Genomic DNA, 12,511 nt, shown 5'->3' with positions numbered 1-12,511 from the left:
GGCTCAGGAAAATCCCAGTCCTCCAAAGCCCTTCTGGCTGTGGCTGCCTGGGTTTGCAGAGAGCTGAAAGCAGTGAGTTTCCTGTTGGTTTCAGAAGGGACTAAAATTGCACAGATTTCCTTGCTAAAATGCCAGCATTTCGCTAATTTTTCAAAGCACAGAAGACAGGGAGCTGTCGTTTGGGGCTGCTGTTCCAGCAAACGCTGTCGGGCTGCAAAAAGACGCATCTGAGGCATCCGTGAGAGGCTTTTCTTTCAGCAGCCTGCCAAATGCAGCCTTAAAATTTGATCCCAATGCTAATGGTGGAAAAGATTGCATTGTCTTCAAGCAAATATTTGCTCTACACTGTAAGATTTGAAATACTTTCAAATGCAGCTGCAGGAACGATGTCCAGTTGCACGGCGGCCCTGCTGCAAGGAATTCACCAGTGTAAGTCTCATTATTTACGTTGAATCCCCGAAAAAAAATCTGACGTTTCTTGCACAACAGTTGCTCGAGCCTGACTCACAGCACAGCCTCTTTATAATTAGCACGCTAACTTCCATTAATTAGACTGCCACTTAATTGGAGCTATAAAAAGCAGCCGTGCCGTGTCTGGCTTTAATCAATTACCGCACGCTTCGGTCCCTGCCTGCTGCGGGGACTGCTAATGAGTTGGTGGTAGTGGGAAGGCAAACGCAGATCTGGAGGTAGGGCAGCGAGCTGGCGGGGGCTTTACAGCCTGCGTGGATGTGCTGTTGGCCCCTTCCCTCTGCCTTTTTGGGAGGAGAAGCAGTTAATTCTCTTGCCAGAAGAGAATGAATGTGCTGATGGTAGCCGTGTCTGGGATCCACGCACAATCTCTAGCATCACGGAATCACAGAAACAAAGAGACCTTGCTACAACCTCCTTTCAGGTAGTGTAGGAAGTGATACCTTCCTTCAGCCTCCTTTTCTTGAGATTAAACGTTTCCCTCAGCCGGTTCTCATCTGTCTTGTTTTCTAGTCCCCTCACCACCTTCATTTCTCTTCCCTGAATGCCTTCCAGCAACTCAGTATCTTTCTTGTGGTGAGAGGCCCAAAATTGAACACAATACCTGGAGTGTAGTCACACAGTGCTATCACAGAGGGACAATCACTTCCCTGTCATGCTGGCCACACCATTTCTGAATGCCCTACAAACGCGCGGGGACCATTGACCCAGCCTATCCAGATCCCTCTGCAAAACCTTCCTAATAAGCAGATCCACGCTCCTGCCCAACAGGGTGTCATCTCTGAACCCGCTGAGGGTGCACTTGATCCCCTCATCAAGACCACTGATAAAATATTAACCAAAATTGGCCCCAACGCTGCTCTGGGGATCACCACTCGGCCGCCTGTGCCACGATATCCACACTCCTGGTGGCTTTGCAGACTTGTTCTTGCTGAGCAAGGCAAGCAAGAAGCCTGCAGGTGCTCTTATTGCAGCTCAGCTGATCATCAGTTGCTGATAACACTGTGGCAAACGTGATTGCTGGTGAGAAGGTGAGCGTGCCTCGTGCTCAAGCAGCTCCTGCTTTGCTCCAGCCCCATTTGCTCCACAGCTTTCTTTAAAAGAGGCTCACAAATCCAACAAGAGCGTGCACCGAATTTCTTCAAAGCCTTGTCAGCCCTGCACCAAAGGAGGATATGGATCTGTGTAGGTGCGTTTTGCAGTCAGCTGGAGCTTGTTGCGTTCAATACTGCTTTTAATATATGATTTTAGCACAGTTATTTACTTTATTTGCTTACTGTAGACCTCAGAAATTTTAAATAGCCTCACCTGAACTTGGAAATGGGGCCCAAACCATGGCACTTCGTGGTCATGCACCCACCAATGTAATTTGTCTGCAATCCATATTTGCAGAGGCAGTGTCCATCTGGAAAAAAAAAAGACATTTAATAAAAAAAATCCTCTTGCAAGCTGTTATAATGCAGTTCGTGGGGACCATGTTTTTTTTCCACTCGGAAAGGAAAATGGGTTCAGCACGGTTGCTTTCTTTTTTTTTTTTCCCTGTCGGTAATGTATTTTTACGGCTCAGGCTTGGAGTCTGATGATGATGAAGTTTTCAAACAGCCCTTTGCACCCTGGTTGGTGTAAATGCTTAGAACATTTTGTATCACTTCTTGTGGAAGATCTTTTTCAGCTTGGGCCTGGGAGATGGTGATTTGAATAAATGCTGAGCTGCTCTGGTGGCTTTCATCAGCCCAGCTTGACTTATCGTCGCTAATGGGTTGTTTTATTGACTTAAATTAAACATCCTAATATCAAAACCAGGACAAAACAAGCCTCCGCTGAGAAGAAAGCCCCGCAGAGCCTCGTAAAAGGGCGGAGGGCCCGAGCTGATGAGATCTCTGCGCCTGGAGCAGAAGAGGCTGCGTGGCTCTGAGTAACTCTGTTTGCTTTGTGTCTCGCTTTTTCCCCCGCTCTCCCATCTGTAACCTCCCAGGATAACGCCTGGCGGTGCTGTGAGACACAACAAACAGAGCACGGGCTGCTTTGCCAGACAATTGGGGAACGTGGATCACCTTGCTCTTAATTCAAGCCTGCCTGGACCCTGGTCAAGCAGAGGAGGGCGGCCTGGAGAGGAGCCAGGTCCCCTCTTCTCCTTTTCTTGCTGCTGCACACCCTGGACTCTGCCCTTCGGAAGGCACAACGAGGGAAGCTGCTGCATTGCTTCAGTCTGGCTGGCTGGGGTGGAAGTTTGGCACTTCCCAGTCCCTGTCTGGGAACTTAGACAGCTTTTTTTTTTTCTTGGTTGTTGTTGTTTTTAATTTATGTATTTATTTTTGGCTGCCTGCAGAAGGAAGTACGGTCCCATCTTGGCGCAGCATGAATCGAAACCTCAGCACTCAGCACCGCTGCCCAGGCCTGAAGCTCACAGACTGCTGTAAGAGCCCGTGTCGGGATGAAGCCCTCCACATCTGGCCCTCCTGAGGGGGCAGACAGAACTGGCGTATTCTGAGGAATCCTTTAAAACCCATTTTTCTGGAGAAAACTCACGGCAGTGCCCTCCCCCTCCCCGCGCTGCCTTTTCAGCAGCAAATGAACAATTTTCATTGTGCAAAATCCAAACCACCCAACGACAGTACTGGGATTGTTCCTTTGACGCTGAGGTTAAAAAAAAGGTGTTTCTGTCCAACGCTGAGCTTTCCTTTCAATGTTTTCTGCCCAGCTCAAGGCTGCAAAGCGCTGTCCCCCTTCTTTGAACACCTCGCCAGCATCGTAGGAGCCCTGGGCTTCCAGCTCCTCCAAAATCTGGACCCTGGAGGCATCGGATGGGCTTGTTTGAAAGGCTCGCTGCGTGCGGGTGGTTTCGTGTGTCAGGCCAGAAGATGTTTCGGGCTAGAAATTTCAGCATCCCTGAGCAATCCCACGTGTGCTCGGGTCAAGGGCTGCAGCCAGCTGGCAGCGGAGCAAAGTCAGCCGCTCGTTTTGGTGGAGCAGGGAGGCCTTCCACCTCCAAAACGAGTCCGCAGACCCTGGTGAGGACGAGGGCGCCCTACAGACAGAAAGCTGAATGCCCCGGGGCGGTTTGGTGCTCAGCCCTGAGTCACAACCTCCTCTTGTCCCCGGCTGTGTCACCGGCGTGACCTTGGCCGCACAGGAATCACCTCTCCTTGAACGAATTACTCGCTCGGAGTCGCGTCCCCTCGCTTCGGCAGCACCGATCGGTCTTTATTACCCCGGCAGCAGCGTGGAGCCCTGGCTCAGGAGAGGAGCACGGCCCAGGAGCCAGCAGCACAATTAATTACGTCGGGATTGCAGCGTTAAAAAGGGCCGGGAAGGCAGGGACGCTCAGCCCCGCGATCATCGTGTGAGTTTTAATTAAAAGGCTCCTTTTAAGCAGCTTTGGGCACGGATGCTTTGTGCTCCCCTCGTGCTTTCTATCACTGTCTCGATAATGAATTGTCAGCAGGCTGGAAGGAAACGAGCCCTCGGTCTGCGTGCCGCAAAGCTCTCGGAGCAGAAGGTTGCAATGCAATAAACTTGGGGTGAAAAGGAGGAAATTTCTCCCCCCCTGGATGTTCTTAGGGCCGGGGGATCTCCCAGCACATCCCTTTCGGCTTCCCAGGGGCTCTGCCAGCCTAGGAACTTTTTGGAGACTCAACCAGAAGCTTCAAGTTATTTTTAAATGCTGGAGGAAGACACGCAGAGGGCTGGGAACGTGAAGGATTCATCAGGAGCAGCAGAAAGCACAGGAGTCAAATCAAATGATCCATCAAATCAAAGCAGAGGCAGCCCCAATCCTTGTTTTCTGGTGCATTTATACATGCTCAGCATGATGCAGCAGCGTGTCCGACCCCAGATACGTTTCCTACTAGCAGCTGAAGCACAAATAAAGGTCAGATCTGCGCAGAGTGGATTCGCTTCGTGTCTTGAGCGGCAGGGGACAGTCAGCAGTACGTGAAAGCCTGGCTGAAAAATAATTGTTCGTGCTTGGGGCTGATAATACGGGCTGTGTGTATCTCAGCTGTGCTTCCCTGTTACTCCCAGGCCTCTGCTCAGCACTGAATTCCTGTTGCCAGATGAGAAAGCATTTATTATGCTCCTCCAATCGCTTTGCCAGTGTGCTGGCTGCCTGGTTTCCCTGTGCCAGCATCCCAGGGTCGTGGTGAAATCCTCACACCCACTTGGATCCATGCGTTCCCAAAAAGCAACCCAAGAAATGCACGACTCCTCTCCTCCTCGCAGCTTTGGGGGATGCCTGGAGCTGAGAAAAACCTGAAATGGGAGCCTGGGGGAGTTCTGCACTCGTCCTCCCCGAATAGGGGAGGCTTCAGAGAGGCTTCGTTCTTGCAACACAAAATCAATCCGTGGCTGTGAAGGATCTGGCCACAGCTGACAGCTCGGAGCAATAAGTTTTGATCGAGATCTCCACGTCAGGGAGGAGCTGGAGAGCCTCACATCCAACCCAGCAGTCCTGGGTGCCTCCTTCAGCAGGTGCGAGCTTTGGGAAGCATTTTTGTGTCTGTTCCAACCCGAATTTGTGACAAAACCGATGCCTTTAGGTAAAACCTTTTCACTGAAGAACCCCAAATGGCAATATTTTAGCAGACCTGGGCACGGGTAGCACACGGCAGGCCGATTTTTGTGTCCTCCACAGCAAGCCAAAGGTTTTGACCAGTCCTGCCTTGACCAGTTTTGTCCGAGTGACTCACTGTTGCCTGTTTGTTGTTCGTATTGCTATAGCAGTTGAGCCTCTGAAGCTTCGGATCCAAGACCTTGTTGTGCCAGGTGCTGTAGGAAGATGGAAAAGAAAGAAAAAAAAAGAAAACACACAAGGCGTTGAGGAAGAAATGTGTTTCTCCAGAAGAGAAGACAACAGATGGCTCCAGATGGGGGAGCGCAAGGAACTGGTGAGGTAATACTGAGCTGGGCAGGGAGCAACGGGCTCGTTACAGCAATTAGCTAAACGTCGCTGAGGTTTTTGGAGAGGCAAAGGGCAGTTTGGAGGAGGAGGATCAAGCCGGGGCAGAAGTTCGTGGCAACATCCCATCAGGTTGAATATTCCACGGGGAATAGAAAAGGAAAAGGATCCTTCACGGAAGATGTTTGCTGCAAGATGTTGGTACCAGAGGTGCTGAGCAAGACGCAAGGAAGACGTCTTCAGTTAGAGTAAAAAGACACGAGAAAGAACTTGATAATAGGAAACACAACGGTCACTTCAGCACCAGGTGCTATCCCATAAGCATTTTCTGCATTAGGGGCTCCCTAATTAGGGGATCCCTTTTAGCTGAACCGTTTTCAGCTGTGGAAGAAGCCCGGTTCCTTGTCCAGTTCTGGAATAACCTTTGGTCTTGCCACTAGAGGGGGACTGCAAGCCGTGCACCATCTTTCCAGCCTGCTGGACTTCACCTGCACCCTCTGGGTGCCAGCAGGACCAGCAGTGGGACACTGCACTGCTGGGCTTTGGGGTGTCGCAGCACCTGCAAACGTCAGAGCTTGCAGCCAGATAAATGTGGGGGGATAAGAAATGAGGGGAGCCTGCCTGGTGTGGTGATCTGGTTCTGCGGCGTGTTGTTTTTCTTCTTGTGCAGCCACAGAAAGCATCCTGGGTGTAAATGGTGCTCTGTGAAAGCTGCAAAGGGTTTGTGCAACCTCAGTTAACTGTGGAAGGATGTGAAAGCTGTGGAGGGATGCGAATAACCCCTCTTCCCACCCCACTGGAGGAGTGTAGCAGCACCATACACAGCAGTGCCATTAAACAGGTCAAAGACACGATGGAAACATGAAAGCTTTGAGATCCTGGGAGAAAAGTGAGCTCGTGGATGGGATTTTCAATATAATGCTTGTGCTCCAGGCCTGACCTACCTCATTCTTGTCTCCTCGCAGGGCCTTTACCCACGTGTTCACCTTTGGGCCGACGTTTCGAGCCGAAAACTCGCAGAGTCGCCGGCACCTGGCAGAGTTCTACATGGTGGAGGCTGAGCTGTCCTTCACCGAGAGCCTCCAGGACATCATGCAGGTGGGCACCCCCAAATATTTGTGCAGAACCAGCATCAGAATTCCCTCCTCCTCCCTTAGCTGTGCTCGCTGCTCTCAAATGATTTTCCAGGACTGACCGCTAACCACATGATGGATGCTAACGCATCTTCCTGCTTTCGGCACGAGCCAGCTTACACCCAGCAGGACTTGGGAGTTAATACCCACACAGGTAGATTAGAACCCTAATTTCTTGGCTTATGAAATATATCAGGTTCTGGAGTATATTCTGGAGAACAAGTCCTACGAGGAGCGGCTGAGGGAGCTGGGCTTGTTCAGCCTGGAGAAGAGGAGGCTCAGGGGCGACCTTATCACTCTCTATAGGTACCTCAAAGGAGGCTGTAGCGAGGTGGGGGTTGGCCTGTTCTCCCACGTGCCTGGTGACAGGACGAGGGGGAATGGGCTTAAGTTGAGCCAGGGGAGTTTTAGGTTAGATGTTAGGAAGAACTTCTTCACTGAAAGGGTTGTGAGGCACTGGAACAGGCTGCCCAGGGAAGTGGTGGAGTCACCATCCCTGGAAGTCTTCAAAAGACGTTTAGATGTAGAGCTTAGGGATATGGTTTAGTGGGGACTGTTAGCGTTAGGTCAGAGGTTGGACTCGATGATCTTGAGGTCTCTTCCAACCTAGAAATTCTGTGATTCTGTGATTCATTTTTCCCTTCTTTCTCGTGCCCCAAAGTCTCTGACAAGAATCCTTTCTTGTTACAGAAATCCTCCTAGCAGCAATGGTTTTGCATCCCCCTTAGCAAGTCCACATTGCAAAACGCTTACTTTTGTGATGTTCTCTCTTGCAGAAGTGGAGTTCCTGTTTTGTTTATTTTTAAATCGTTGGGCAATCTCTTTTGGAAAAATAACAAAAGAATAAAAATACACACAAAAAAACCTGACAGCTGCTCTAAAGCCTCAGTTAAGTTTCTTTTTCCCCACATAACTGACGTAAAGGCAGTGTTCTCTCCCCTATCTGCCCACTGGGCAGCTTGTGGTGTTCTTTGTTTGATGCCAAACACCCAGCTGAAAGCCTCGGGGGCTATTGGCTACGGTTAGCATCTGAACTTTGTCCTCAGATAAAGAGCTGGATTGTTGCAAAATTATTTTTAAAATTGGTGTTCAAGACGTGGAATGAATACCTCCAACACAAGTGAGCATGCTGGGAGTGCTCAGCTTCTTCAGGGACATCTTGCAAGTATTTGTTTTTGCACCGTTAAAGGGTACAGAAGAGCCTTGCTACAAAGAAATGCGTGTTTACTGTTCTCTAGTGAGGTGCTTCTTTAGCCAAAGCTCCAAAAGAAAAGCAGCTTTCTTTACAAAATAAAAGGAAGAGCAAGATTCAAGAGCAAAGGTCTGTTTTTCCCCGGTGTAACTGCACGGAGTAATGCTCAGTTATTCCTAAATTAGCAGCCCAGTTCTTAGGAAGTCCTGCGTGTCTCGATCACGCAGCATAAGTTTCTGCTTTGTGCCAAACCGTGTCTTCGTGCTCCCAAGAAGCCGAGACTCTCGCAAGGCAGGCAGGTTTCACAATCCTTGCTGCGGAAAGTCCCACAGCACTCCGTGTGCTCGGTGCTGCACTCGGCCTGATGCTGTTACTGCTTCAGCCTATAGGGAGTGTGCGAGTGGTTCTCAGGCCTTTGTGGCCTCTTTCCAAAGGAGTTGAGGCTAGAAGTTCCTCCAAGATGAGCAAGAAAGAGTTAGGAGAAGGTCAGGTTAGAAGACATCTGTCTTATATGGAAGTGTCTGGTCTCAGCAGAGTGCTGGAAGTCCAAGATCTCCATTCCTACCTGTCCTGTGAGATGCCTGTTCCCACCCTTTCCCCCTCTCTCCAGTGCTGTGTTAAGCAGTCATGTCTGTAGGTCGTCATCTTCTATTTTTCTTTTTGGCTGTCCTGACAGTGAAGAGGATTTTAAAGGGTCCCACTTCACTCGTGACACTAACGGGGCCTCAGAGAGGTAACGTGGTGCCATCATTATTGAATTTCGTTAAACATGCATACAAAACCATGTTAAAAGAACATTATTTAGGCTGCAAAGTTGGAAAATACCCAAAATAAGTTTTTTTCTGAGAGCAGTTGTTGCCTAGTGTCAGTCTTCCTTAATAAAGTCAAATCTTGGCAACACGAACTGCATAAAACGGAGAACAAAATTCAACCCACAGCATTTGAGCTCTAGTCTGAGCTAGTCTCTAACACTTCTCCTTTACGATCTTCTTTGGAGAACTAATAGGATTATCAGGGTACCGTAGGAGACAGGAAGATGTGAAGAGGAATATCCCTTGCAAGCATATTTCTCCTGTGGTCCTGGTAAATGCTTCCTTTGCTGTAGAAGTGGTGTGCTCTGCTCTTCTGCAGCCGCTCGCTCGCTGTCCCCTGGTGGCCTGGGAGAGAGAATGGGAAAGATAAAAGTGGGTTGAGACAAAGACAGCTTGGTAGGTACAGCAAAAAGCCACACAGGCAAGCAAACCAAAGCCAGGAATTTATTTACTACTTCCCAGCAGCAGGCAGGTGTGAGCCAGAATCTGGTGTGAGCCTGCCCTCTGTTTTTTCTGAAAGTATGCCTGGGTGATGTTTATACGGACAGGTGATGATTGGAACCCCTCTCGTTGTGCACAGCACCTTCGGTTGCTGCTGCTGACGTTTGCCACTGGTTTGGTGATGATTTCCTGTTTCACCCCTGGTCACAACGTGATTTGGGAAGAGAATAAGTCGCAGTATCAAAAGCTCCGAGGCAAAATTAAACAACTCAAAATCAGAGAGGCAATCATTAAGTTTCGCAGCAACATCAGGGAAGGCCAGAACCGATGCTGCAGAACTTCTTTGGAGGGTGAGAATCACCAGATAAAAGTAGGGAGACGTAGGGGAGAAGGGAAGATGTTGACCTCTGTCCTCCTCACCTGCCTTTCCAGCAGCACAATTCCTGCATTTTCATTATGAAGCAAGCAAACTTTTGGACACCAAGAGTCCCACCTCCAAGACAAGCTACCAGCTGTGGTTCTGGTGGTGTTTTAAAGTCCCCTACCAAACGTGCTTCTTCCAGAATTCACTCACGTCCAGCCACTTGGGCCATCTCTGCAGCTCACGTGCTCAGCAAGCCAGCACCTGTGGTTCTCCACTCGCTTCTCATCCAGCCTGCTTTCCAGTCCTTCATTACATTAATCTGCTAAAAGCCAGAACTCCTGAGCCGGAGTGCTTTTTTCTCCCTTTATTTTTCGCCCTGCTGTTCGTGCCTGGTACACATTTGGCATAAATAAGAGTTAAGAGCAGTGAGGAGGCCGACGCATGACCCACGTGTCTGTCTTTTCTTTTTTTTCTTTTTTTTTTTTTTTTTTTTTTGCCAGGATTAAACCTCAGTCTCAAACCTGGAAATGTTTCTCAGATTGTTTTTCCCATACCACCCACATCTTTTTTCCACAAGAGGAAGCTGCTTGTGTTGAAGGCTGTGGGAACCTAATTGTTACTTTATCGCACAGCGAGGGAAAAAAAAAAAAAAAAAAAAGTGCTAATTAAACAACATGCTTTTCTAAAACCAGATGATACTTTCATTTTCTAGAAAGAGGAAGCTTAATGTAAAACCCCTCCGTCTCTGCCTCGGCGAAACCAGATGAATTGCCAGGTTTTCTAATTTCATTTGCATAAGCCTTTTTCTAGCTACTTTGAAGAAGGTTCAAAGCTGCCTGTTTGCTTGTTTGCCACTCAGCAGCAGGAATGCTAGCTTTTCATTTCCTCTGTGCTTGAGTAGCAGTAGGGAGAAACTGTTCATCTGCTGGGCCTCATTTGGATCTTGCCTTTCTAAACAGAGGGCCCAGATTGATGCAGGAGTCTCAAGGCTGAGTTTGGCTCCAAAGGGATGAAGACAGGGCCTGACTTACCAGCTGGTGGGATGCAGAGACTGTTCATCAGCACAGAGCAGCAGTTCAGGCCAGGTGATGAAGAAAGAACGGTCTTCTAGACATGAGAGTTTGAAGAAAATGCCTGGGATCTCAGTGTAGTTACGTCAGGAGCCCAGCTTCTTCTTTCTTCTGTGTTTTGTTCCTCTTGCCCTGTAAGGTCTGGTTCCTTACTTGCTTCTTCCTCAGATCTGCAGACCAGAAGTCAGGTTCATCTTCGTGCAGTTAGTCTCCCCTGGGCAGTATCCAGGGACCTCTGTTCACCTAGAGATCACCGGTGGGTACGTTGCTTCTCTCAGCTCTTCGGTTAATGAACCAAGTTGTTAATCTCACAGAAAATGCACCAGGACTTTCAGAGGTGCTTTTTGTTGTGAAAAACCTGGTCTCATCGAGGCTAAGGTGAAATGCAGTCCAGCTGCTTTGCTCTGTTACTTACAAAGGAGATGAGAATAAGGAGAATGATTTTGCAGAAGAGTTGGGAGCATCAGTACTCCACAGCTACCAACTCCCTACTTTGTGCAGGTGTGTGGGACTATGAGGAGATGCAGGAACTCTTACCTGCCAGCATGCCAGCAAGTGTTTGGGGTAGCCTGCTTTGCTTAAATACAAACATGACACTTCCAACAGGCTGATCAAATTGCACTGGAGTACAATGTGGGGCTTTTTTTGGTTTTGGTTTGTTTTGGTTTCTGTTTGTTTTTGTTTGGAATCCAAAAGGCATTTGCTTAGTTTAATTCTTCATAGGTGAAGCCCGTTTTAACAGCTAAGTGCATCCAGACTGGATGTGAGTGTCATTCAGGTGATCCACGTTAGTTTAGGAAAATTAAAGCAGGTCCTTTTTTAGCTTCTTGAACATCCCCGCATCGATGGGTCAGTTTTAGCTCTCTGCTCATCTCTGTGCGTGTTCCCTTTGCTTTGCTCTTACTGTGCAGAGTCTCTCTAGACAGAATCTGTTGGACAGGCTGGCTCTACTCAGCACACATTTATTCCCCTCTCCTCATGATTCATCGGAGCCCAGTCACCACAAATGGTTGTAATGAGTTCATTTGTGGCTGCTCCTCGAATGTTTCAGGTGTGCTTTTTGCACTGGAGATACTCGACTGAAGATACCGAGGCCATCAGCAGACGCTGAGACCCTAAACCTGTAGCAGAAAAGCAGGTTCTCATCCTCTTCAGCTGGTGAGCAAGCCTGCTAATTAGCAGCATTAGCAAGCTGGTGCTCTTTTTATGCAGTCTGACCATGCAAAAGCTCCTTTTGTACCCTTTGGCTGATGTGCACCGCGTTTTATTTATAGTCTGGGACATCTAAGCAGTGTTATTTTTTCGTGCCCTTCTGTTTTCTCTATTAGGTTATGGAAGATCTTTTCAAGACGGCAACAAGCACCGTGTTCTCCAGATGTCCTCGTGACGTGGAGCTTTTTCATAAATACGTAGCTCCTGCCCAGAAGGTAATAAATGGGACAGAAAAGAGCTGCGACCCTTCTATGAATTTTGGGAGCTCTTGAAAACAGGGGAGCTTAATTTATTTTTTGTTTAATTGTTCTCCTGTGTTAATGAACTGTGAAGAGGCAGGAGTTGGTCTGAGCTTAAGTTATTTTTCAGGCCAATGCAGAGAGGATGCACAAGTTGCTATAGCATCTGTGGCAAAGCTGTAGTTGTGTCGTCACCTACTGGCCTCCGAATCCTCAGCTCCAAAAGTAGCTTCCCTTTTAGCACTGCATGGCTTGGAGTGGATTTTGACCCTTATCTAGAGCACAACGCAGACCCACAAATCAAAACTTAGAGGGGGGTGACTTCTCTCTGCTTCTTCTGTGCCCCTGAACCCTTAGGAGTTGCTTTACTCTTTTGTTTTTCTTGTTTTGACCAAGGGCAGGTTGGAACAAATGCTGAAGAACAAATTCGTCACGTAAGTACTTCGATTTCAAAATGATCTGGAAGAGGGCTTTTGGGGAAAGGGTTCCTATTTTCTCTATCTTCTTTTTCTGCCCCAACTCGGTGCCTGCTGGGTTAACATAAGGTCTCCTCAAGAGCACGAACCGAAATTCCTTCTGTTCTGTTTGCCAGTCCTCCTGTCACCTCTGCATGAGACCAGCGTCTGGTTCTGCCGTCCTTTCGCTTTTGCTTGCCTAGACAAGATCCTCTTTCTGCCAGG

At 48.5% G+C, this 12,511-nt stretch overlaps 1 protein-coding gene across 2 annotated transcripts in view; it reads left to right on the top strand.

The window, feature by feature from the left end:
* Positions 1-12,511, top strand: part of NARS2 (asparaginyl-tRNA synthetase 2, mitochondrial) — a 45,331-nt gene that overhangs the window by 20,403 nt on the left and 12,417 nt on the right. For both annotated transcript variants that reach the window (XM_084292783.1, XM_084292782.1), the window contains exons 7-9: positions 6,334-6,466; positions 11,709-11,807; positions 12,228-12,265. In XM_084292783.1, the coding sequence (XP_084148909.1) occupies positions 6,334-6,466; positions 11,709-11,807; positions 12,228-12,265 (270 nt within the window). The remainder of the gene's footprint in view (positions 1-6,333; positions 6,467-11,708; positions 11,808-12,227; positions 12,266-12,511) is intronic.

Source organism: Netta rufina, assembly GCF_964035555.1.
Source record: "Netta rufina genome assembly, chromosome: 1".
Taxonomy (NCBI): domain Eukaryota; kingdom Metazoa; phylum Chordata; class Aves; order Anseriformes; family Anatidae; genus Netta; species Netta rufina.
The sequence above is the reverse complement of the archived record's forward strand: the minus strand, read 5'-3'. Positions and strand labels throughout refer to the sequence as shown.